The sequence below is a fragment of the Callorhinus ursinus genome, unplaced genomic scaffold, assembly GCF_003265705.2.
Source record: "Callorhinus ursinus isolate GAN/ISIS: 27379988/994484 unplaced genomic scaffold, GSC_fseal_2.0 scaffold9, whole genome shotgun sequence".
NCBI lineage: Eukaryota > Metazoa > Chordata > Mammalia > Carnivora > Otariidae > Callorhinus > Callorhinus ursinus.
Genome location: NW_027397071.1, coordinates 51,296,263 through 51,323,473, shown reverse-complemented (window position 1 = coordinate 51,323,473; position 27,211 = coordinate 51,296,263). Strand labels below are relative to the sequence as shown.

The 27,211-nt window shown below is 38.4% G+C and overlaps 1 protein-coding gene and 1 pseudogene across 8 annotated transcripts in view; both read left to right on the top strand.

The window, feature by feature from the left end:
- PATJ (PATJ crumbs cell polarity complex component) overlaps positions 1-27,211 on the top strand; it is a 349,122-nt gene that overhangs the window by 198,445 nt on the left and 123,466 nt on the right. For all 8 annotated transcript variants that reach the window (XM_073896643.1, XM_025871744.2, XM_073896642.1 and 5 more), the window contains one exon: positions 21,307-21,398. In XM_073896643.1, the coding sequence (XP_073752744.1) occupies positions 21,307-21,398 (92 nt within the window). The remainder of the gene's footprint in view (positions 1-21,306; positions 21,399-27,211) is intronic.
- LOC112824078 (U4 spliceosomal RNA) lies at positions 3,562-3,628 on the top strand (annotated as a pseudogene).

Here is a 27,211-nt window from a genome sequence, read left to right as displayed (position 1 = left end):
CAGAAAATTTAGGTCTCTGTTTTCTAGGTGAGAGGCTGGAAGAGCTCTCTTGTCTGAAAAAGGATATTAACATCTTGCCACCCATCTACTCTTTTTTTTTTTTTTACTTTCCAAATTTGACTCTTTTGTTGCTATTCAGCAACTTTATCTTCTTGCAGAGATGGAAAGAGCAAGAAGATCAAACATGGCAAGAAGTTGATCCTCCTCCACTCCCCATTGATTCTCTTGTCTAAAAAAAAAAAAGATTGATAAATATATGTTGCAGCACACATTCTAGCCTTCCATGTCTTTAGCTAGTTACTTATCTTCTCTAACCCTCAGTTGCCATAAGTAATGAAAATTACATATTCAGCAACTATCTTGCTATGCATCTGTCACGTAGGAAGCAGTGTATGAACAAGGTGCTGATTTTACTTTGGTGAACAAAATCTATGGTACCTGTTCCCATAGAGCTTACAGTCTAGTAATTGTATAGCATTAACTTTAGAAGGTGTTCTGAGAACTAGTGAGAGAAGATGGGTCAAATTTTGCCATAGTATCTGGCACAAAGTAATACATTTCAGCTGATATTATTTGTAAAATAGTATTTTCATCTGGATTTGTGTGTTTGAGGTTTTTAGTTTGTTTATATGACTACACTTGTCTCTTAAAGTAAGTCCCAAAGGGAAGCCGTCATCTTCCTCAATAGCTCTATGTCGCATCTTGAAAAACTGAGAGAACAGAAAAATGCACAGACTGGATTCTTAAGCAGTTATAACCCATCTTCTCATGTGACTTTTGGCTTTTTCCAAAGTTTTGGCAAATTTGGAGAAAATTTGTGTGGGAAACATTTCCCTCGTTTCTTTTTATAGCTGAGAAAAAATTTTAATCATTCCTCTCTGATATGTGAGGAATTTGTATATTGCATGATATCATATCCAATGTCCTTTTGAACCGAGAATAGGAAATTGATTTAATGATGAGTACCAGGAAAGCTACAAGCCCATGTTAAAATAGCTGTTCTTTGGATATTGCAGTGCGTTAGATTTTAGAAGGACACTACATTGTGTGGGAGGCTTATATAGGGGGCTTTTGTTTATTTATTTATTTATTTTAAAGATTTATTTATTTGACAGAGACACAGTGAGAGAGAACATAAGCAGAGGGAGAGGGAGAGGGAGAAGCAGGCTTCCCACAGAGCAGGGAGCCTGATGCAGGGCTCGATCCCAGGACCCTGGGATCACAACCTGAGCTGAAGGCAGACACTTAACGACTGAGCCACCCAGGCGCCCCTATAGGGGGCTTTTAGATTATACTTATTAGATTTCTGGGCTGGAGCAAATCTTGTATATTTACTTACCCACCCACACTCCATTTATTTTTGTGGCTTCTCTATGAGGTCAAGTTATCCGTGTCTTGATTGTTTTTACAGATCCACCATTTATTCCTATTATTTCTTAGGACTGCTTTGTTACTATTGTTATGTTCTTACTCTGCTCTGAGCCTCCTTTTATTCATCGTGGATCGGACTTATTTTCGGTCCTAAGAGGAGGCTAACTTATAGGACATAGAAAAGAGCTGGGTCGAACATGCACGGTGGCTTCTTTGACGTCAGAAGCTCTGCTTCCTCACGAGAGCCTGGCCGTGACTGATTTTCCGCACTCCACTGGCCAGCAGTTTTGTTGCTGTGGGACTGCATTGTTAATGGTGCTGGAGCAGCCAGCGAGTTCTGTCGATAGATGGCCCAGTTCATGTGTAAAAGAAATCTTAAATTAATCCCCAAGAAGACAATGTGATTAAATCTCAGCTTCCTTACCCTTTACTGCGATGCTGGTGTGGGGGCTTCTGAATTAATTTCAAAAGGCATTAGCATATAATTACCATGTAGACTGGAATGAGACTTGCACCAGAGTATTGGCCTTCCCTGAGCAATTAGTCCCAGAAAATACACAGGTCTGGGCATGGTGCTGTCATATGAATGTAGGATTTATTTATAATCTTCCCTACGGTGCAAGTGCAGGAAGAGCGAGTAGATACCGTTGCATGGGGAATTGGAGTGATTTGTCAGGTTACAGAAGCAGCTGGGGGCAGCACGAGCCGGTGCCAGTGATGGGGCTAGCATAGAGAGCTGAGTCTCTCTGCCCCCCACACCCTGCAAGATAGAGCCCGCGCATCCCCTTTGAAACATTCACCTGCAGAACAGCCAAACCTAAATGTTGTTATTTTCCAAGTGTCTAATATGTTTGCTTAAAAACCACTACAAATAAAAAGCACGAAGGCTTCCCGTGTTTGCAGAGGGATGAAGACGTAGAACCACAGTTAAACTCAGATCTTACTGTCTCATTATGTTTATTTTAGAAGAGAAAAAAGCCTGAAGCCATAAATTGTCAATGACTGGCCCAGATCCATGGAGCTGCATCAGGACAAAGCTCCTACCTCAGGGCTCTATACACCACCCAGTCTCAGCACCTACTCTTCACTCTCTGCTTCTTGCCAGTGAATTATTCCTGAAATCTTTTGGAAGACTTCAATGTGATTTAGAAGCGCAGGAGAGTAGTAAACAAGTCACTAGCTTTTGTGCATCCACAGATAAGATTCTTTCTAATTTTTAGTCAAAAGCATCTGTCATCTTAGATTGGCTCTTTTAGATTATTACCGTACATGGATGCAATTTTATAAAGTGTGCTTCTTGATGCAATAATTATGCCTTAAGAGACCTGAGGTAATAAATATCCCATTGTGGAAACACTAGTTTGAGGAGCAGAAAGAAAACTAAAGGATTGGCAAAATTGCAATAAAATGATTTTCCCTAGTTTTATTAAGAGATACGTATTTTATAATAGCTAAAAGTGCAAAAATAAATTGATCGACCCAATTTTTTATTGTGGCAATGGCTTCATAAGTGTTAAAACATACTTGACATTTAAATAAGTAATGTATTATATGTCTGTTATGTCTCAAGGCACTTGTTAAAAATTGGTTGATTAAGCCTGACAAAAATAAATACTGTTAGCAGATCCTGAATATGACCTTCCTATATGCAAAGCTAAAGTGACCCCATTTGGGGACTCAAAAATAGTCGGCAGCCTAATTCACAACTCTGAAAGTCAACAGAAGAATGTGGTACTGGCTGAGGGGTCAGCCTCACACATAAAACAGTCATGGGGTCTCTGCTGTCTGTGTAACATTTTTCCTTTCTTCAAAGTGAAGCCCCCTGGTTATTCCGGCATATAATCAATAGCTATCTCTGTGTCTTGTTAAGTCATCTCTCGTGCATTGTGTGATATCCAATGTGAGTTACAAAAAGATGTACTCATTAAGGGAACATTTGGGGGCTAGGGAAGCCATACTAGGAATTGAGCCTACACTGAATACTTAACTATTTTCAAATCAGTGCTAAATTCTTTACATGCGTTCTCCTGACATTTACAACAAACCTATGAAAGTGGTGCTATTTTAATCCCCATTTTACAGATAAGGAAACTGAGCTGTGAAGGGGTAAAATCAACCTGCAAACACTACCTTTTCTGACTCTAAAGGCTGTGCTCTTAAATTATTTCATTCTGGATTAATAATGATTCTAGCTTTGCGCAGTGGCAGTATCGTAGCCAATGAGGTTTATCCGAGGTGCAATTATTGCTAATTGGATTAATAATGATTCTAAAAAGTAGTAGGTTGGGGCGACTGGCTGGCTCAGTCTGTAGAGCATGCCACTCTTAATCTCAGGGTCGTGAGCTCAAGCCCCACGTTGGGCATAGAGCTTACTTAAAAAGTAGCAAGTAAATTTGTCATCATTTTGTAGTTTCGGTAGATCTCGATTAATGCAGTTAGTCTGGTACTAGTTCAAAATATCTAAGATAGTTTCTCACAATACAATACCCTGTTACTCTTGTTAATTGGATGCCACTTTGAATTCAATAAAAGAAGAATGCAATCAGTGAAATTATAGCTATCCCTCAAGAATCAAAGAAGAAAAGTAATCCTTTTTTGAGATTTTTCTTGCCCAATTTGAGAACTTCTCTGAACTTTGTATTTTAGGAGCTTTCCTCTTCAATACCATTGTAAAGTTAAGGTTTTATTTTCAGTCTGCAGGAAGTACTTCGCAAAACCTAGCTCATATTGGGTGGCCCCATTCTTGTCTGTATTTCCTGCCATGAAGTCCTAGAGCTCTATTGCTGCCATTTTGGGTTTCTGTCCCTGGCTTGTTGGGGGAAGAGTTTTGAATTATTTAGTCACACTTCATTGTCTTTATCCTGCTGAAATATTTAGGCTTGAAGTCTGTATTCTTACTGATTTTTTGGAGGAATGACAATCATTTAATTTTTATTATTGCAGTCCTCATTGTCACTCTACAAAAGCTTTATGTGGGATTGCTACAGTGAGCCACATTATCTTAAAATCAGAGAGAAAGTGCATGAAAGACAAAGTGCCATGGAAGCAGAAAGTAAAAATGAGGATAATTGAAGAGAGATTACCGTGGAAAGAATATAAAAAGCAAGGATAGGAACGTATGCTGAGGGGAGAAAGTTGCCACTTGGAAAGAATAATTGGTTTTTAGCAAGACTCCTTCCTGCAGTTTTTTCTTGGCATTTACATGACATATTGGGGTAGTTCTTCAGGCCTCTGTTCCCTGCTTTTTCCAGTTTCTTCTCTGCTTCCTTTCAGTCCTACTCATTGCCATCATAACCATACTGAAATGCAGTCGAGAAAGTTATGCTTTTATTATTTTTTTAAGATATTATTATTAGAGCAAGAGGGGGGTGGGGGAGAGCAGAGGGAGAAGCAGGCTCCCCAGTGAGCAGGGAGCCCAGCGCAGGGCTCGATCCCAGGACCCTGGAGTCATGACCTGAGCTGAAGGCAGATGCTCAACCACCGAGCCACCCAGGTGCCCAAGATATGCTCTTAGATTATTGAGGTTTTCCTTCTATCATCTCAACATACCACTTATATCTGTATTTTGCTCCCTTTGCACAATGGAAATCTCTTGCAGTCACTATGCAATCTTAAGGCACGAAGCCTGAAAGAAAAGCGTTAATGAAATTCTTATTCCAGGGTTGACTTACTAACAATATCAGACAGCTGCTTAAACTCATCAAAAATATGGTTGTATATGTGTGTTTTAATTACAGTTTTTAAGAGGTAGGCCTAAAATCAGTAACCCAAAGTGAGAATCAGATGTGCCACCCCAAAGAGTAGCCATGAGCCTATTTCTCATTATTTTAAGTCAGGAGAATTTATGCATTACACATCAACCCCAGTCCTCCCTCCCACCAATTTTCTTAAAATATTACTGAAATGCAATGAAAATAATGCTTATAGGTAACACATAATCGTGTTAGGATGTGACGTGTCTACTATCACTTCAGAATCACCAAATAGTATGATTGCTAACACAGTTGCATTGTGGGCGCCTGGGTGGCTCAGATGGTTAAGCGTCTGCCTTCGGCTCAGGTCATGATCCCAGGGTCCTGGGATCAAGTCCTGCATCGGGCTACCTGCTCCTTGGGAGCCTGCTTCTCCCTCTGCTTCTCTCTCTCTCCCTCTGTCTCTCATGAATAAATAAATAGAATCTTTAAAAACAAAACAAAACAAAAGATAAAAAAAAAAAAACACAGTTGCATTGTGTGCAATAACACGGTTTCTCGTTGCTCCACGAACATCCAAACTGCACATCCTCCTTGTTGCCACTGAGTCTGTGGTTCAAAATGTCACCCTGCGATTCTGTACTTGGAATACGCTGGGACGTTTCCCTCACACATTTTGTTTAAAATGTTTTACTTTGTAGTGAGGGTATAGATATAAATTTTTCCTATATAAACATTTACTGAAAAATACTTCATTGAGAGTATATGTAGATCCTATGAAGTTTGAGGTTTAAAAAATCAAAAGGTATTCTGTTAGGAAAATCTTACCTGGGAAGTATACCCATATGTGGTTTTCCTCCTTAAAAACAAACAAACAAACAAACAAACAAAAAAAACCCTCTTATTAAGGATGTTTTTTGGCATCTATAAAGTAGAATGGTGTAATGAAATCCTGTGTAGCCCTCACATGGTTCAGCAGTGCCCAACACTCGGTCTTTTCTGTGTCATCTACACCTCCAGGTGTCCATCCCTACGCAGTTATTATTTTTATAGTCAGGGTGGGGGCAAAATTGACAAAAAATGAAATGCACAGATCTTCTCTGTACAACTTTGACAACTGTATACACCTGAATAATCCAAACATCTATCATTTCTCTCTCCCCAGAAACTTTTCTCATGTACTCTCCCATTGGAACCTCTCCCATCATGGGAGGCAAATACTGCATTGATTTTTTTTTTTTCCTTTTTTCCTTTCATTAGTTTTTCCTGTTCCAGAACTTCACATGTATGGTATCATATAGTTATGTACTCTTTCACTTTGCATGTCTGTGATTATCTATGCTGTCGCATGTATTAGTAGTTTGTTCCTTTTTGTTGCTGAATAATATTCCGTTGTATACCTACCACAATTTGTTTATCAGTTTACCTGTGGATGGACTTTTGGATTTTTTGCAGAGTTTTGAATAAAGTTCCTAGGAACATTTGTGTGACAGGTCTTCTTGAGGACAAATATTTTCCTTTTTCTTAGATAAACATTAACAGTAAATTAGGGTAGTGTTAAAGTGTTTAACTTAGAAAGAATCTGCCAGCCCTTTTTCCCAGATAGTTGGGCCATTAAACATTCCCACCAGCCAGTGTATGAGCATTTTGGTTGTTCCACAATCTTTACTCCTCTGGTGGGTTTGTGATGGTTCCTTATTGTGGCTTTCATTTACATTTTCTTGACAACTGATGAAGTGGAGCATTTTTCTTCTTTAGCAGCCTTTTAGATGGATTCTTTTATAAAGTGTCTAAGTCTTTTCCCCATTTTTATTTAGGTTGTCTTTTTATAAAATTGAGTTGAATGTAGAAGTTCTTTATAGATATACTAGTTCTTTGTCAGATACATGGTTTCTATGGATCTTTCCATCTGTGGCTTGTCTATTTTCGTAATATATCTTTTTATGTATAGAAGTTCTTAGTTTTGATGAAATCATTATTTATTCATGTTTTCTTTTATAGTTACTGTCCTAGCTAAGAATCTTTGCTTACCTCCAATAATTACAATAATATTATCCTATATTTTCTTCTAAAAACTTCATAGTTTTAGCTTTTATATTTAGTTCTGTGATCCATCTTGAATTAATTTTTGTGTGTGCTGTGAGGTAAGGGTTGATGGGTTTTTTCATGTGAATTCCTAGTTGATCCAGCACCATTTGTTGAAAAGACTTTTTTCCCCTCATTGACTTCCTTTGCACCTTTGTCAAAAAATGAAATTAACATATAACTATGTGTCTGTTTATGGACTCTCAGTTCTCTTCTATTAATCTGCCTATTGTTGATGCCATCACCACACTGTCTTGATTACCATATCCTTCTAGCAAGTCTTGAATTCAGACAGCACTACATCCTCGTTTTGTTCTTATTTTTGAAAACTGTCTTGGCTATTCTAGGTCCTTTGAGTTTCCGTGTGATTCTTAGAACCAACTTGTAAATTATTGTTGTTGTTGTTGAAAGATTTTATTTATTGGACAGAGAGAGACACACAGAGAGAGGGAACAGAAGCAGCGGGAGAAGGAGAGGGAGAAGCAGGCTTCCCGCGGATCAGGGAGCCCGATGTGGGACTGGATCCCAGGACCCTGGGGTCATGACCTGAGCCGAAGGCAGACGCTTAATGACTGAGCCACCCAGGCGCCCCTCTATTTTTTTTAAAGGCTTCTGGGATTTTGATCGAGATTGTATTGAATCTATAGTTTTATTTTGGGAGGCTAGACATCTTGACAATACTGAGTCTTCCAAATTATGAATGCAATATCTCTCCATTTAATTATTTTTCTGAAATGTTTCATAATTTTCAGTGTAGAACTTTTCCATTTTCAGTTAAGTGTATTCCTATGTATTTTCTATTCAGTGCTTTTATAAGTGGGATTTTTATCGTTTCATTATTTGTTCCTAGTATATAGAAATACAGTTGATTTTCATGTATTTGCATATTGACCTTGTAGCCTATAATCATGCTAAACTAACCTACTAGTTCTAGTTCTAGTAGTTTTTTGTTGATTCCTTAGCATTTTCTAGAGGTAATTGATCATTTCATCTGTGTACAGGGAGTTTTACGCTGTTTCTGACCTTTATCCTCCTTCCTTCCTTCATTTTCCTCTTTTTTTTTTTTTTTTTTGGTCCCCAATCTCAGAGAAGCCAGTTGGTGTTGGATGATTAAATAAGACCTTAGCTATATGTAGGTTTTTCATACATGCCCTTTCAAGTGGAGGAAATTCCTTTCCATTTCTGATTTGATATGAGGCTTTTCCTTTTAAATCACAATTTGACATTGTATTTTGTCAGATGCTTTTTCGTCACCTATTTAGGTTATCTATGTGGGTTTTTTGGTGGTTTTTGTTTTTTGTTTTTGTTTTTTAACTTTTATTCATTAGAGAGAGCAATCCCTTGCAGGCAAGCGGGGGGGGGGGTTGCAGAGGGAGAGAGAAAATCCTGAATCTCAGGCAGACTCTGAGCTGAACGGAGAGCCCAGCACAGGGCTCAGTCTCATGATCCTGAGAGCATGACCTGAGCCGAAATCAAGAGTCAGACTCTTAACTGACTGAGCCACCCAGACGCACCCCCCCTTTTAAAGATTTTATTTATTTTGTTTTAAAATGAAATTTAAGTATAACAAAGAAGGTTACTCACTAATGGGATAGTCAAAACTCCTTATCATAATATTCAAAGTCCTTCAAAAGATAACTTTGACCTGCCTTTCCAGCTTCTGTGACTGCTTCACCATTATATGATCCAGCAAATTGAACTACTTAAATAAGTCCTTGATACAGATGTGCATTTCCCTCATTTCATTCTTTTGCCTATGTATTTTATTCAGTGTACTTCCACAGACATTTCAAAAACCTAGCCCAACTGTTTTGGCATAAGATCATGACATTGTTTTTGTTATTACTCTAAATAAAAATCCTTATTTAGATCAGATATTTCTTCTTTGTATAGATTCTTTTTAAATGCTCCGTAACCTTAGGTTAATTGACCTGAAAATCAGGGGTAAAGATGACAGAATGGAAAAACAAGAATACTAGTTGTTATTTGTTAAAAATGTACTATTTTTTTGTAAGAGAGATAGCTTGTGATACTAGATGCATTTTTAATTAACTATTTTTCGCAGATAAATCCCTTAATCCCTCTTGTCATCTCTTAACTGTAAAATGGGAGAGAAGTCAATAATATCTTTAAAAATCTTTCAGACTTAATGTTCTGTGATTCTGGGATCTAAATTTTTGCTTTCAAACTTCAGCACATGACTTAGCCTAAGGAATTCCTGATCTCTGTTCTAAGGAACATAAAAGATGTAAATCCTTTCTCATAAATTTTACCAGACAAATCTCATCAGCTGTGTAAGTTGCTCTCAACCAAGTTTGTGTATCAGAATCACAGGACAGGTTCACCTAAATAACAACACTGTACCCCATCCTAGTAGATGTCAATGTGGTGCCTAGGTGTGCTTTTAACTAGTCAGTATATAACGAATCTTATTAGGAGTCTAGATGTGAATTTTTGCTCCTGTCATAGGACATTGACAAAAGTACCAGCAGACTTATTGTAGAATATACAACCATTTGCTATTCAGTTCAGCTTACACACCAATTGCATGAAATAAAATAGTGTGCTCAGTGAACTAGCAATTTTGTTAACCATTTAGCATTGAATGTGTCTTGGAATCCACAAAAAGCAAAGGAGGAGAGATCCTTACATGGTCCATAATACTTCCTGCTCTTCAACTTGAGTCTCCGTCTCCATACATCTCTTTTAAATACCAAGCGAATGGGATTGACATAACATAGGGGCTGTGGCTAGAAAAATGAGGGCAGGAGAATAGGATGATTTCTCAACTAAAGGCTAAAAATTTTGCACAATATTTAAATATCATAATTTAAAATTATTTTGACTCTAAATTTTCTTGTCCATTCTTATTTATGTTTCTGACGATGATTCAAAAGTACTAGGTTAGCAAGTAGATTTTAATTCTAAATGATTCCCTAATATGCTGAGTTGTCATAAAGATGTTAATTCTTACTGCTGTTTTTCTCTTTTTTAACTCACAGATTACACTTTTTTTCATGTTTTTAAAATACCATGTAATCATAAAAAATTCTAATGGTACAGGTAAAAGTAATAATCTTCCCTCTAATTTTACCTCTGTAATATTACTCCTCTACAAGTAACCCCTGTCAATTTACCGTCTTTCCTATTGGTCTCATGCATTGTCACATACATCGTGCCAAGGATAGATTTTAAAGTTAATGCACACAAACCGCATCATATTGTACATACCTTTTTTTTTTACTGAATATGTCATTATGATATATATTAGTTATATGTCAGTACAAATACTACTATAACATGTCTTTGTGCAGTTGTTTGAATATGTGGCGTAAAAAATATCAAATCATCTTTCTTCCGTGTTTTACAAACCATGAAGTGGAAAATTTGTCTAAGAAGCTATTTCCCCCGCAAACCTGGCAAACACTGTATGTAATCAGACCATAGCCAACCTGCCAGATGCAGTTTTTTTAGTTGAAAAAAATTCTTTACATATATATCATACATATACACCTAAGGAAGTGACTGAGAAAGTAGGACTATACTCTGGTGAGGCAGTTTTTAAAGTTGCCACTTGGATTTTTAACTGCCCTCACCACTACAGAGTTTAGAATGAGAGTTGGGTGCTGGGGAATTATTTTGGAGAGGGAGGGAGGTGGCTGGGCTCTGGGTGATTTGGATGAGTATTAAGCAAAGTAGCAGGAGTCCCATGGCAGCCTCATCCCCACTAGACAGAGGCTTTGGGATCAGGAGATGTGAGTTTGGGTTCTGGCTTTGCCACTCTCTTCCCTAGAATCCTCATCCAAGTCCCTGAGTGTGCAATTTTTTATGATTACATGGTATTTTAGAAACATGAAAAAAGTGTAATCTGTGAGTTAAAAAAGAGAAAAACAGCAGTAAGAATTAACATCTTTATGACAACTCAGCATATTAGGGAATCATTTAAAATTAAAATCTACTTGCTAACCTAATACTTTTGAATCATAGTCAGAAACATAAATAAGAATGGACAAGAAAATTTAGAGCCAAAATAATTTTATATTATGAGTCTCAGTGTCCTCATTACCAAAGCGCAGAAGCACCCACCTTGCCTACCCATCAGGCAGTGCAGCGAGGAAGAGCCAGACTCTGTATGAGATAGGCCTTAAAGTTACCAGATTTGCATGATGTAACCCTGACTCTATAGGACTGGTTCACTGACAAGACTTGTGTCTTTTTTTTTTTTTTTTTTTTTTTTTTTAAGAGAAGCTGAAGTTGGGAGGAGGGGAGTTAGGTACTTTGATCCTCCCAAGTCCTTTGATGACTGATTGGGCGTGTGTCTGTCTGTGGGCATGTCAAGGAAAGTAATTTGAAGTCGAGAGGAAAAAGGCTAGTAACCGAGGGACTTGGAGTAGAGCTCTAATTAGATCATTGTATGAAAGAAGCAAACATTAAGCTGGGCCTTACTAGTTTGGGGGAAGTCTTTACTCATAGCATGTACCGATGTTCTTGGAAGAAGGAATTCCAGGTCAGTGGTCAGCTGAGTCCTATTCACTTACGTGACTACCAGTACCACTAAGAGAGGTGGGTTGTAATGCCTCAGCCTCCCAGGGAAACACAATTTTTTGCAATATTAATGAACTGTTAAGAGGTAGATTACACTTCTGCCTCCATTCACCCCTTCCTGTGCCCTGCAAGTAATAGGAAATTATCTACAGGCACCTCCTTCATTTTGATCAAGTGAACCAACCTGTAGCAATTGGGGCAACTTCCACAGAAACACTAACAATCAGAGCAAAACATAAATGTATCTCTCTGCTCACTTCCTTGAAGTCAATATTTTTCAGAATTGTCAAGGTTTAGGATTCAAAAGAACATCCTGTTTTCTGAATATATCCCAAATTTAGAGAGATGTGAGCTACATATTACTATTACTTTGCCTTTAGAAGGTATTTCAATTTAATTAGATTTGTTTGAAAAAAATAAATCTCTCACGCTTAAGCCTTTTAAATGAATGTGTTCCTTTGGGAACATTGTACTTCACAAGAAATAGATTACACTGAAGCTGCAGACCTCATTTCAGCACTGCATCATTAAACTAAGTCCTTAAAACCTCCTCCTTTGCCCAAAGTATTAAATTATTGGAGCTTGATGTATATTATTTTGTCCTGCTGAGAAAAAGATTAACAATTTATTCAGAAATATTTTTTCATTAGAGTGAAATTGTTTTCACGTGAGTTTCAGTCATCTTCCCTGTTCCCCAGCCTTGCTTCCTTTTCTCTTCCTCTCTCCCGCCTGCAAAACTGAAATGGTGGTTTGGAAAGTGAGCCTCATTCTTCACGGGGGCTAGTGCCCAAGGTTCTTGGAAAGAGAAAATCTTCTACAAGGTCTTTGAACAGGACCTGGTTACTTCTGTAACACACCGCCTCCCCTCCCCAAAGCAGTACTGCAGTACCTGTGGTTCCTAGAAAGAGACCTGCCGTTTCTTCCCTGCCCATCTTTTCATAGACCTTCCCCTGGTCCCCGTGTTCTTCCTGCCACTTACCTCCCGCTGTGCCTGCGAAGTTTCCATCTGTGCCTCAAGACCAGCCCACCCATCTCAGAAGAGACAGTCACTTCTTGCTTTATGCGACATTCATCCTATGGCGGTGCAATTTTTTGTTTCTAAAACTGTGGTCATGGGGCGCCTGGGTGGCTCAGTCGTTAAGCGTCTGCCTTCGGCTCAGGTCATAATCCCAGAGTCCTGGGATCGAGCCCTGCATCGGGCTCCCTGCTCCGCGGGAAGCCTGCTTCTCCCTCTGCCCCTTCCCCCTGCTTGTGTTCCCTCTCTCTGTCAAATAAATAAAATCTTAAAAAAAAATTAAATAAATAAATAAAACTGTGGTCACTTACTAGAGTACATGCAATGCTTGAGGGCAGGAGCCATATCTGACTGAATAAAGTAATTCCTCTAAAGTGATGTTCAGAGAATCTGATACCTGGAACGTACCTGGTGCTCAGTACATGGTAAGCTCTGGTAATGATGGTAATGAAAATCCCTGTGTCCTCATCACTTGTACGGTGACTGTTGAATAAATGAGTAAACGGATGGAGATAACATATGTCTATTATACTTCTTTTGGAATATTTCTGGGTCTGGGGTTTCTATTTTGTGAGGCCCTGTTAATTGGATTTAAAATTTCACAGGATTAAAAATGAGTTACTTATCCTATGACTTTTTTTTTCCCCAACCTCAGATAAATACCTTTAGGAATGTTTCCTAATCATTAACAGGATGGGCTTTTGGACTCAGACTTGGCTATAAATACTGGCTCTCGATATGTTATATTGGTTAAATTCCTTAAACTCACTACACCTCAGTTTCTCTATCTGTATAAATCAGGTGAAATAATGTATAAAAGATGTGTATATATGCATGTGCCTTGTGTGTTATAAGCATTTATTAAATGATGTTATTATAAGTAGTAATAAAATATCAGTAGAGAAAAAAAACCTGAAATCACCTCACATCCCACCAGAGATAACATCATTGTTGACATTTAGTAGATGCAGAGCTTTCTTTAGACTCAGACAGAACTTTTACATAAATGAAAATAATGTGATCGATAATGTAGTTTGTCATTTACTTTTTTCACTCAACAATTTTATCTTTTTATGGATCTAGGTCTGTGTCATCCTTCACCTCCTTTTAATGCCACAGTTTTCCATTTATCAACATGACAATGCAAATGTAATAAACCTTTTGTTGATGAGTATAGGGTTTTTCTATTTTTTCTCTTAAAAGTATAGCCATGATAGACATTTTGATCCCAGATTTTTAATCTTTTTAGGATAAATTTTTAGCAGTGAAATTGTTAGATTAAAAATTGTTAGATTAAAGGAGGGGTGTCTGGGTGGCTCAGTCAGTTAAATGTCTGACTCTTGATTTTTGGCTCAGGTCATGATCTCATGGTCATGAGATCAAGCCCTGTGTCAGGGTCCACACTCAGCAGGGAGTCTGCTAAAGATTCTCCCTCTCCCTGTGCCCCGCCCCCACTCATGATCTCTCTCTCTCTCTCTCTCTCTCTCTCTCTCTCTCAAATAAAATATTTTTAAAAAATTAACCTATAAAAAGATTCATCAAGTTGTAAACACTTATTTGTGGGTTTTTTTCTGCATGTGTGTTATACTTAATAAAAGCTTATTAAAGAAAAAAGTTAACCTGTAGGTTCCGGTGTCATGAAATATAAAATATGGAAAATATTTAAAAATAGAAAGAAGGACTCTCAGATTTCATTATCAGAAGTTCCAGTTACCTGAATCCTGTCTCAGTTTTTTAATAATTTCTCAACTGTTCATAATAAATCCTTCTACTTTAATAAAAGTACGAGCAGAAGTGGTGTTGTTGAGTATTGTATTATAACATGATATTCAAACCTCAGGCAAATCTGTTGCTTGAACTAAATTTTAATTTTTGTATAATTAAGATCTCTAATCCTAGCTTAAGTTAATTAACTTTTGACTTCCAATTTGGTAAGTTTTTTGAATAGATTTAATTGAGTTGCTCTCCAGCATAAATTTATATTCATGTTCAGTTGAACTATGGAAAATTGAGTGATATTTTTGAATAATTAATTTTATTGAAACAAATCTCATTAAAGACCTCTTAAGTGAAAGTTTATGTAGTATAACAAAACGATTTACATCCATTTACTTTTGCTGAATCTTGCTGTATTAACCCTAATTCTACAAACTATAAAATAATGCAACTAATTATCCTATCTTTGGTACCTAAATATAAAGGGTTTACCTCAAAATAGTGTTTTCTGGATTTTTTTCCTCCCACTACAGTAGCAGAAACCAACCCATGGAGGGACATACGAATCACATTAAAAAAAAAAACCATTACAATGTGACTTCTGAGTTTTATAGAAAGAGGTTTATCATTTGAGTCTATTGTCTTCATTATCTAGACCTGCTATTATTTGTCTCTGAATGATACCTCATTGAACTAGAAATTCAGAACCTAGGAAAAGGTGAGCTAATTTACCTGTGATAAAATACTAGTGTCTTTCTGGGGCCAGGAATCGCTGAGCTGAGATCAAAGTTACTGACCATGTGGAGGATCTCAGAAAACCCTTTTTGTCAGTATTCAGGAGAAGAAGCCAAACACAGATAAGAAAACCAGAGTTGTAGCTCAAGAGCATAGAATGCTCCTTTGGACAGAAGGCCTTTTTCCTTTGTCTTTTTCTCCTTTCTTTTCCTTCTGAATGCCACGGATAAGTTACCAAGTGTCGGAGAGAGCATAAGATTTAGGAGATAGGGAGAGGGATGTCACTTGAATATATAAGTTAATATTTAGAAATACTGGTGGAGATACTGTATGAGTGGAGACTTTTTGGTGGCCAAGAACAGAAATTAGGTCAAGGTAATTTTAACCAAAAAAGGGATAATTTACTGTAGTAGCATGGGTGTCCCTCCCAGAGCTCGGAGATCAGGTTGCCTGGGAGCCTCAGGAATTCCTGCGCCTTCATCCACGTGGTGGAATATGGCCACCTCACAGAAGCTCAGAGAAGATGTAGAGAATTGTTATGAGTTTCTCTCAACATGCATAAGCTGGACTGTCCCAGAGGAAGTAGATATATATGGTTATCCTTGAATAGAAGAGTTGTAGAGCTCAGATTTTAAGATGATAGATAATTTAGGTGTAATGGGAACACCCAGTCAGAACTAAGGATAGTTCTTCCCACTAATAAGAATACTGTCAAAAATAAGGACATACCTAAGTAATTTATTATTATTTTTATATATCATTGAGTCACCTCTGAAGGGAGAAACTTTGGGAAAGCCACTTTTCTGCTTCTCAGTTTCCTGGAAGTAAATAGAAAATGATAATGTTTTTCTAATTTCTAGATAATCTGAATGATCACTCATATTCTATAAGGATGGGAGCAGTGTTTGCCCCAAAATGAAATATTTTAATTGTTTTCCCTTGGCATGAGTCAGAAAAAAATTAAAATGGTGATCAATCTAAGAAAAAAAGTAATAGGTGTCTATTATTATTATTCACATTGTAGTTTGCACAAAGAGAAAAGTACGGTCTTAAGGGATTCCACGTTGGATTTAGGACTTGAGAAGCCTAGCAGTCAACTGTGGGGCATTTCCTCTTTGCATTGTGGTAAAATGCTTTGATTCTGACTTACGTATCTCAGAGTTCTAGGACCTAAGATAGTAGGTCACCATCATCCTCCTGTTTACACTCAAGAGTTCATTTAACAGACATCTTTATAAAGATGACTTTCAAAATCATCTGATTTTTATGTGCACCATACAGATGGGACCTCTAGGTGTGCCTTAGGATTATGAGCTTTTAAACAAATAGCTAAATCACCGAAGGCAAATTGCTTAAACTCTTGGAATTTCATAATACCCTAGTTGCTCTGAGATTTAGATGAGATACTGTGGGGCGCCTGGGTGGCTCAGTTGATTAAGCAGCTGCCTTCAGCTCAGGTCATGATCCCAGGGTCCTGGGATCGAGCCCCATGTCGGGCTCCCTGCTCAGTGGAGAGTCTGCTTCCTCTCCCTCTGCCTGCCTCTCTGCCTACTTGTGCTCTCTCTCTCTATCTCACTGTCAAATAAATAAATAAAATCTTTAAAAAAATAAAAATAAATGAGATACTGTGCCTAAAGAGCTTAGCATAATGTTCGGCACAGAGCAAGCACTGGAAAATGGTAGCTATCGTTAATTAGAATTAACCTGAAGGACTTGCAGGAGGTGTAGAGTGCTTTCTTTATTGCCTATGCTATACTTAGAGGATGTCCTACATCTGGTGGTTAAAGAATAGTGCCCTCAGAGAACAGCAGCTTCTCAGAAATAGAAAAAGTGACAGTCTAAAGTTAATTGTGTGTAAAATACATCATATTCTTTTTAATTACCTACTGAATTTTCTCTGGAGTGTGTTTCCTTTAGTGATGAAGAAATAGAAAAACTGCTTATGCAGTTGGAAGCTATATGTACCTTTCATTGAAATGATGAAATTATTTTATATTAAGTAAGAGCTACAAAAACACAAAAGAGATCTTACTGTCTTGGAACTCAGAGGCTGTGAATGTGTTCTTTATGAGGTCAGAAGAGAGGCTTTGTCTTAGATTTTTTAATCCCCAGATCTGCATTTTCCTTTCTGATTGACTCCAGTGACATCAGGTTTCCCTCTCTCGAGTTTCTTGTTGTGTTCCCAGTCTCGCACTGCATAGCAGCATTTCTCCAGAGGCCTCCAAGCACTGGCGGAAGCAGCTACCATCCCCGTAAATGGCACAGTTGTTGGCACTGGAAAAAACATCCACAGCAAGCAAGCTCTTCTACCTTTATATAGCCAGAGCCCCAGAGTATTCACAAACAGCACCAGGAAGGCCTAACTGTAGATTTACTCTTAGATAAATTAAAATTAATGACCCGCTTTCTTCATTTGGGCTGTAATTTTCCCCTCTTAGAATAGTAGGACCGTACATTTTATTCTATCCAAATGGAAGATCACAGCTGAAAAGCAGGCCTATCCATAAACTTGAAACAGCTGAATTTTCTGTATATTCAAGCTTTTGCTAATAAAAATGACCTTAAAAAGGAAACACGTCAGTTCCTTTGAAGACTGGAGCCCACCTCAGAGAAAGCTGACTAGGGGTTGATGAAGCACCGCTTCTGTTCGGGGCTCTGCGATCCAATGCATCCTCCCGAGCACCGCTGTGAGCAAGCTTTGCAGGGCAGACTAGCGAGTACCTGGTGGGGGACCCAGTGCCTGCCCTTAGGAAGTTGAGCTCAGTTCAGTAAATGCCCTGTGCCTGCACCGACGCTCACCACCTAGCAGGGATTGACTATACCACATAAGGTGAGCTGTAAGTGCAATAGGAGAACATTTTTAAATCCAGTGCCACAGAATTCAAAGACAGGAAGATTTGATAGCTCTGCTTTCTGAAAGCATCGGTCAGACACAGTGGGGAAGACATGCGCCAATAATTACCTGAACGCCAGACATTGAGTCAGGCATATTCCACATGTCATCTCATTTTAAAATTGTGATTTAAAGTTCCTTATTTATGTAGCACCTGGGTGGCTTCAGTTGGTTAAGCAGCTCAGGTCATAATGCCAGAGTCCTGGGATCGAGTCCCGCATCGCTTGTGCTCTCTGTCTCTCAAATAAATAAATGAAATTTTTAAAAAAAATCTTAAATAAAATAAAATTGTGATTTAAAGTTCCTTATTTATGAGGCGCCTAGGTGGCTCAGTCAGTTAGGCATCTGCCTTCAGCTCAGGTCATGATCTCAGGGTCCTGGGATCGGGCCTGTGTCAGGCTCCCCACTCAGTGGGGAGTCTGCTTCTCCCTCTGCCTCTGCCCTTCCCCACGGTTCATACTCTCTGTCAAATAAATGAAAATAAAATAAATAAAACAAAGTTCCTCATTTATTATAAATGAAAGAGATTGAGAAATATGGTTTGCAAAACAAAGTGATCATGACAGACATACTATTTTATAACTAGGTTTTTGCTGCTTAGTACATTTGGACATTTTGTATGTCATTAAGTACTCTTTTTCACACTGCTCTTAATAATTACGTGACTTATTTAACTGTTTTTTGCCTTATAACTAAGGTAAGAAGATATAAATATGAAACAAAACCATGAAAGTATTAGGAGAAAATATAATTTAAAGGGTGGGCACTTCAAAAATATATATATATATAAAGGGCAGTGAAATTGAGAGGAAGATACAGAGATTTCCCATATGTTCCTTTTAGATTACCAACATCCCCCTCCAGAGTGGTATGTTTGTTACAGTTGGTGCACTGACACATCATCATCACCCAAGTCCATAGCTTATATCGGGGTTCCCTCTTGGTGGTGTACATTCTGTGGTATCAGACAGATGTATAATGGCACGGGTACATCATTGTGGTATTCATCCAGAGGGCGGGCACATCTTTAAATATATGATATTAGGGGAGCACCTGGGTGGCTCAGTTGGTTAAGTGACTGCCTTCGGCTCAGGTCATGATCCTGGAGTCCCGGGATCAAGTCCCATATCGGGCTCCCTGCTCAGCGGGGAGTCTGCTTCTCCCTCTGACCCTCTTCCCTCTTGTGCTCTCTGTCTCTCATTCTCTCTCTCTCAAATAAATAAATAAAATCTTTAAAAAATAAATAAATATATGATATTAGGGGCACCTGGGTGGCTCAGTCAGGCAGCTGCCTTCCGCTGGGGTCATGATCCCAGGGTCCTGGGGTCAAGTCCCACGTTGGGTTCCCTGCTGAGCAGGGAGCCTGCTTCTCCTTCTGCCTCTCCCACGCCCCCTGCTTGTGCTGTCTCTCTGTCAAATAAATAAATAAAATCTTTTAAAAAAAATAAACACATGATATTAAAAAGGTACAAGCCTTAACAGAAAAGATGAGTAATTTTGAACATCCCCAAATTAAAAATTCTTTATGTATTAGAATTATTATAAATAAAATTTAAAGGTACTATCATGTAATTTTCACAACAGTTTTATGAAGTAGGTGCCCAGATTCCTTTTCAAGAAGAGAAAACTTAAGGGCGCCTGGGTGGCTCATTCAGTTGAGAGCCGACTCTTGGTTTCAGCTCAGGTCATGATCTCCTGGGATGGAGCCCTATATGAGGCTCCGCGCTCAGCATGGAGTCTGCTTGAGGGATTCTCTCCCTCCTTCCTTCTGCCCCTCCCCACCATACTCATGCATGCATGCGCACTTTCTCTCCCTCTCTCAAATAAAGAAATACATCTTAGAGAGAGAGAAAACTGAGGCACAGAGAAATAGTGTGGCGATAGTGGGTTTCTGGGAGGTTGACTATCTTGGTGAATACAAAAGCTGGTAGAATGAGGGGCATAGTGAGGAGGTGGTTCCAGTTTAATCTCTGCAGCAGGCTTTGAGGTGCATACCCGCTTTACCCCGTCAAGATGATGGATGAGCTTCATTTCAGACAACTCCATCCTTTGAAGTATTCATTTCCATACAATTTTCATTATGATGGCTATGACAAAAATCTTTTCCAGGTGTATCTTCAAACACAAAATTTCAGAGACATCAAGGACAGACAAATGCAAAGTACAAAAAGTGGAAATCCCTTTTTACTATTCCTTACATAGTGTACTATACTATCCCTTAAACAGTAGAAAATTTCAAGGCCTCAGTTACATTGGGACAGTATAGATCATTAACTACTTATTAAAGAGACAGGAGGAGAAAAGCCAAAACTGTGTGAGCTATTATCAGTTGGATGAAATAAAAGATTGATTATAGCATAGTTTTTCAGTGGAAAAATCTGAAGTAAAAAAATTTAGAGTGTAAATGTTTTTAGATCATATTTAGGTGAATTCAATCAAGTTAAAAATCCCACCACATTGGGCGCCTGGGTGGCTCAGTTGGTTAAGCAACTGCTTTCGGCTCAGGTCATGATCCTGGAGTCCCGGGATCGAGTCCCACATCGTGCTCCCTGCTCAGCAGGGAGTCTGCTTCTCCCTCTGACCCTCTTCCCTCTCATGCGTGCTCTCTATCTCTCATTCTCTCTCTCTCAAATAAATAAATAAAATCTTTAAAAAAAAAATCCCACCACATCTTGGATAAGAGCAGATGGCTCATTGATTGTGTATAGTAAAATGTTTCTCTGCAATTGATCTAAAATTTGATTTAAAATGGGTATATAATATTTACCTCCTCTGGAGTAACAAAATTTATGCTATGTAATAACATTGACACATTTTCAGACTCATGTTTAATGGGCCTTCCAGAACTCGTGAATACCACAGCTTGGTCTGTTTTCTACATCTTTTAGAAATCTGGAAAAGCGGTAGGAAATATATCTGCCATAAAGTTTTTGCACTTACTCAACTATTGCCCTCTTAAAGTTTAGCAGAAGAGTCAAGGACTGTATATTCTTTATTAACTGCATTCAAAACTGAATTTAAGAGATGTTAATAGCTGTTTAGAATTAGTATTTGAATCCATACTACAAAGACTATTAAGATTTTTAGCATTATAGAGTCCTACACGGACCCACTTAAAAACGAATGGACTTCATTGTTTAATTCCAAGTATATACCCATCGATTTGCATGAATGTACAAATAAATACATGTATATTTTTATACAAAGTATACACACTGCATTTTTACAAGTGCATTTTATTTTTTCCCAAATAGATAAACAATCAGATCCTGTATGGAAGAAGTCACCAAAATGCGTCTGCCATTATTAAGACTGCCCCGTCAAAGGTCAAGCTGGTTTTCATCAGGTAAAGATAGATACATATCTGGTTTTTTAAAATCTAAGATCCCTTCTGAAGATGATATTATTTTGTAAGACTATGTTATCTTTGGTTTGTCTAACAAAATCACTGTGTCCTAAAAATACCTTTTCCTTTTTTTAACTGTCACTTTAAGGGAAGTATAGATTGTTTCAATTTGTTATTTACATTTCATATGATGGACTTAGGGGTTGAGGCTAGTATTTGTATTCAGTTTTTTAAATTTCTTCCCTTCCTGGACTGATCATCCCCTCAATAGAACCTTCTAGCTTCCCTTCCTCCTGTCACCACCATGTGGTATATTTGCTGACTCATTAATATCTTCATCAAGGAATAAGCAGGAAAACAGAACCCAGGAACATTTTAGGAACTTCATAGTAAGAGTGCTGGTGAGAAATCCAGAGGGGAGCAGATGTGAGCTTTGCTGTTTAGAGTCCTGTGGTATGTTTGGGGTTCCACTTTTTCCCTTACCTTCCCTGCTACCTGACTGCATCCTTTTGGTATAAGTAAGTCAGAACTGGGAATTCCCATTGGTGGTAGCTATTGTTGCCTCATCAGCAATGGGATGTTTGATTCCTTTTGTTGGACTGAAGTGACTGATGAATCTGAATTATCACTAAGTGATATAACTGACCCTGTATATTAATGGTCACTCTGTTTCTTTTCCTTCTAAGTCTCAGGTATCAGCTGTAAAATGAGAATAATAAAGCATCTACCTCATTCATTGTGATAGGTCAAAAATTTGAAATGTTGAACACACTCTCACATAAAGGCTAAAAGAGTGTTGGCTGGTATTTTGTGACAGTGATGATCATTCTTCTTCCTACTGTTACTAGTTACCTGTCATTAAGACCTATCCATTCCCAGGGACCCCTGGGATTCAGGGTAGTTTTATTCCCAAATATGGGCACTAATGTAGGTGATTGACATACCTTTTCCCATGCCATCACTTCAGCTACAGGGCGTTGTTGCTGCTTTGCTCCTAAAGAAATCCTACATTAGTAGCCTCTTCTCCCACTCGGTGGCACTTCCTGGATTTCCAGGGTTTTTTTCTTGTTTCCAAAGGGAGAATCCTTTCTCCTTCTTCTGTATCTTTGTGTGTTAAGTCAAGCTCCTCTGGCTCGCTCACCTTGAGGTCCTCTGGCTCACCTACCTTGAAGTCCTCTGTTAGGCACCAATCTCCTTTTCGTGTTTTTCTGCCCTTCCTGTCGCCAGAAGTTACGAAATTAGAGTTAGATGCTGAAAACATGAACAAACTTGAGGAAAGGTCAACCACTCAAAGCGATGAAGGTGTCCATCGACAGAAATGCATGCCGGCTTGAATGCTTTGCAGAGAGTCATGTGAGGGTTCCATGAACAGGCACCCACAGCACTCAACCAGTATCTGTGCTTCATGCTCAGCATGTGGGGGCAACTGCTGCAGGTGCTGTCCTTGATGTTGCTGTCACCTCTTCACCCATGCAGGGTCATCCCAATTTAAAGAGCAAAAAGAAAATTGAATGGGACCCAAAGGAAACCATTAATGCAATTAAGTAATTGGGAAATAGAACCCTCCTCATTCAAGAAGGAAAGGTTACATGGTTTGAAATTATTTAGAATACAGAAGAGAAAGCTGAGGAGAATTTTAATAATAGTAATGAAGCCCCATTAATTTAGTGTCTGATGATTTCAATTTTGATCTTTCAGAGGAGACCAGAATCAAGGAAATAATTTGTTCAGTAAATTAATAGTGTAAGTATGATTGAGGATGCCACAGAATAAATGTTTACTGGAAGGGATTTTAAGCATAGAAGTATCAATGTACATTCAAACTATGTAATCGAATTATGAACCTTTCTTGCATGGTCATTAAATTGTAGTGCCTAAACACATAGTTGGCATTCAGAAAGCTTTATTGAATAAATTTCCTTTCAGCTCCTTCTAAGCAATTCCAGATTATTTATTCTCCAAAGGCAACAATCATAGTAAGTTAGTTTGATTTATTTTGTGTACTTAAAGATACATAGAAAAAAATACATATAGATAAAAAGTAATTCATTATTTTACAAAATTTCTCATACGTAAGTCCCTCTCCTCAGTACTTTCCCAAATCTAAGTTGGGAAAAGTTTCTCTAGCTTCCTTTGTATGGAGAAAAAGAGATGTAGGTGTGATTTTTGAATAGTCTCTTGTCATCCACTTTGAGACTGTGTAAAGGAAAACGAGTTTAAATTGAATCAAGACAGATTTACGCACTGCTAACAACCTTTTGTTTGATTCAGTAGATATGTATCTGGTAATTTGTGTGCCAACATTTTATTAATGCTTCAGTTTCCATAAGGGAAGAAACTACTCATCTGACTGAGAGCCTGAGAGCTCTTACCTAAGTGACACATTCTTTTCTAAGCAAGCCTGAGATCCACCCTATCTCATGAAACCTGGCTCTAGAATACCCCAAGTGTGTGAGCTTGTTCAGTTTCCTGACTGCAGTATGCGGGTAATATAGCTGTCTCAGGGTGCCTGGGTGGCTCAGTCAGTTAAGCGGTCAGCTCTTGATTTCAGCTCAAGTCGAGATCTTAGGGTCCTGGGATCAATCCCCACGTCGGGCTCTGAGCTCAGTGGGGGTCTGCTTGAGGATTCTCTCTCTCCCTCTGCCCCTCCCACTGCTCCCGTGCTCACTCGCTCTCAAATGAATAAATCTTTTCTTTTTTAAAAAAGTCAAGTGTTTAAATATATATATATAGCTGTCTCATAGATTGTCTAATGTCTTAATATGTATAAATTGCCTGGTGATGTGGGCTCAGCAATGTTTGCGCTGTGGTGATGAAGATGATGATGATGGTGGCAGGAAAAGGGAGGGAGAGGGAGAAAGGAGGTAAAAGAAGTTAGGGAGAAGGAAAGAGGAGGAAAAAGATGAACCATTCCTTCATATAGATTTTGTCTCATTCCAGAATCTTGAATATTTTTTTTAAGTGAAGCACATTCACAGTTTAAGAATTTTAATTAACATCATAATGATTAAACGCTAGAAGAGATAGAACACTGGATATTGTATATAAGTGATAAATCACTGAATTCTCCGGAAACCAATATTGCACTGTATGTTAACTAACTAGAATTTAAATAAAAATTTTTAAAAATCACTATAAGAGATAGCTACAGATACTATATAAAAGCATTTCCAATAAATGTTAGAATAAGAGACATGGGCATAGCCTGCCTAAAACATGTCTTTTAGTTCTGTGTCCACCACTGCTTCTCCCCCTCCTCCCTTTTTTTTTTTTAAAGCTCTACACCCCACATGGGGCTTGAGCTCAGGGCCCGGACAGGCCAAGAGCTGCATGCTCCACCAACTGAGCCAGACAGGCACCCCTCCTCCTCCTCCTTTTAAATGATGACCTGATACTCTTAACGAGAAGCAGAATACCATTTAATGAAAGAATGTATAAAGAGAAATCTAATTAATGTGAATTAATCCCCATGTCAATAAAATATATTATAATTTTACTGGGGTGAGTAACATCAAATAGTGTCCGAATTTAAAATACTTAAGGAAATCAAAAAAAGAAAATATGCTCCTCTGCTTTGTACATCACCAGTGGGTTATAGTGGGAGATTGGTGACCTATTTATGTGTAGTAACCTGTGCATTTTATGTATTTTATTTTATTTTTTAAAGATTCCACTTACTTGACAGAGGGAGAGAGCACAAGCAGGGTGAATGGCAGGTAGAGGGAGAGAGAGAAGCAGGCTTTCCACTGAGCAGGGAGCCCAAAGCAGCGCTCAATCCCAGGACCCTGAGATCATGACCTGAGCCGAAGGCAGACACTTAACCAACCGAGCCACCCAGGCGCCCGTAACCTGTGCTTTTAGGTGCTGTCCAACATATCATCCTCTCTCCTTCAGGCTGATTATCTAGTTCATCACTCTTTTAGATACACCTCTGCCTATAGGTTACCTCTTTCAGACTATTGGTATGAGAACCCTAGTTGTGCCTATTTTGGATCCAAATCCTAAAGCAGTTAGATATTGGTTTGCTATCAGGTTTCAGGAAGTTAACACTTAAATCATCTCAGCATAGCAGGTGCAATTACACTTTTCTTTTAAGCTGCATAACTTAAGCTGTATAATGTTACTTTAAACACTGATGTCTAGAAATTGTTTCTTTATAGTTAGTGCTTCTATTTGCTGATACTTCCTTCCTTAGTTGAAATTATTGATTCTCTGTGCATTTCCATCATAGAGATATTGTTGGCTTCTATACCGCAGCAGCTCTTTTCCAGATTTATTGACAATCGAGATAAAAATGGGAACTGGCCACAGATTTGGCAGTATGATTAGCAGTAATCACAGAAAGCTGTTAAAATGTGCTGCAGGCAACATTTTAATTAACGGGGTCCTTTAGTCTATAGTAATGTACATTTGTGTGATCACGTCCTTGTCATATTCTTTTAACACTTGTATTTATTCATATACTAACTGATCTGTAATTCGCAGGAGGTATGTGAGTCATCAGTGAAAATTAGCAAGTTGCTGCTATGTATACATAACTTACATAATCACTTTTTCCTCCCCCTTTGTCCCCACATTAGATTTTGGACAATCCGGTAATCACATACTTGTGTCTATAGCACGTCTGGACTTTGGCATACTAAATTATTCTACAGTGGATAATCCAGGTGTATTTTACAATCTTGAGTTCTTACTACGTAGCACACATTCAATTCTGTGGATTTTCCCATTCGACATTATCCCCGCTACACAAGCACTATAATTTTAGGTACAGGAGGAGAGCTATATTAATACAGGAAAGAACGAATTGCTGTGTTTGGCAGTGCAGGGATCCAAGGAGATTAATGATCTTGCCTGCAGCTCTTGTCATACCTTCCCCCACTATTGAAAATTAAATGTCATGTAGAACAACTCACTCTCCATTACTTAATTACATGTGGAAAATGTGTACTGTATAAAAACTCCTGGGGTAGAGGAGGCCAAGTGAAACTGAACCCCATGGAAAGATTTAGTGCTGGCTGTCAAGCCCTACTGAGTCAAAGTGGACTCACCATGGGAGGCACCATACAGTATCGATTGAACATATGTCTTGTTTTGTAATTAAAAATATAGCGTGGCCTGTTATCCTCTGGCCATATCCCTAAAAGATGATATTGACTTGAAATTAATGTGAATGTCAGAGTCATCTGTGGGAGAAGTCCATCTGAAGAAGCAAATTGAATGCCTGTTTTAAAATTCCTTATTGTGCTCCAATTCTTTCTATCTAAATAAAGAGGGAAAAAAGATTGTGGGAATAAACATGAGTTTTACTTCCATAAAGAACTATTCATGCATTTATTCAACAAGTATTTGCTGAGTGCCTACTTGTGCTGGAGCTGTGGAGTCAGTGATACAAAGAACACAAGCTGTACCTTGAAGGAGGAGGCAGAGAATAAGCAATCTGGTACCTCATCCAGGGATAAAGGTGCTATTAATACTTCAAGAACATATGGGAGACACAATTAACATAATCTTTGGAGCCTTGGGGAAGGTATTACAGAGAAAGATGCTGGATGGAGCTCAGACCTGAAGGCTAATTAAACAAAATTGTAGTATGTACAGAAACCCAGAAGTTTCTGAAATTGGATATTATACCCAGTGTATCTGAACATTTACTTCTAGGAGAAAAGCAGTCCTTCTTTAGGAAAGTGTCATTGTAGGGCGCCTGGGTGGCCCAGTCGTTAAGTGTCTGCCTTCAGCTCAGGTCATGATCTCAGGGTCCTGGGATTGAGCCCCATATTGGGCTCCCTGCTCCGCGGGAAGCCTGCTTCTCC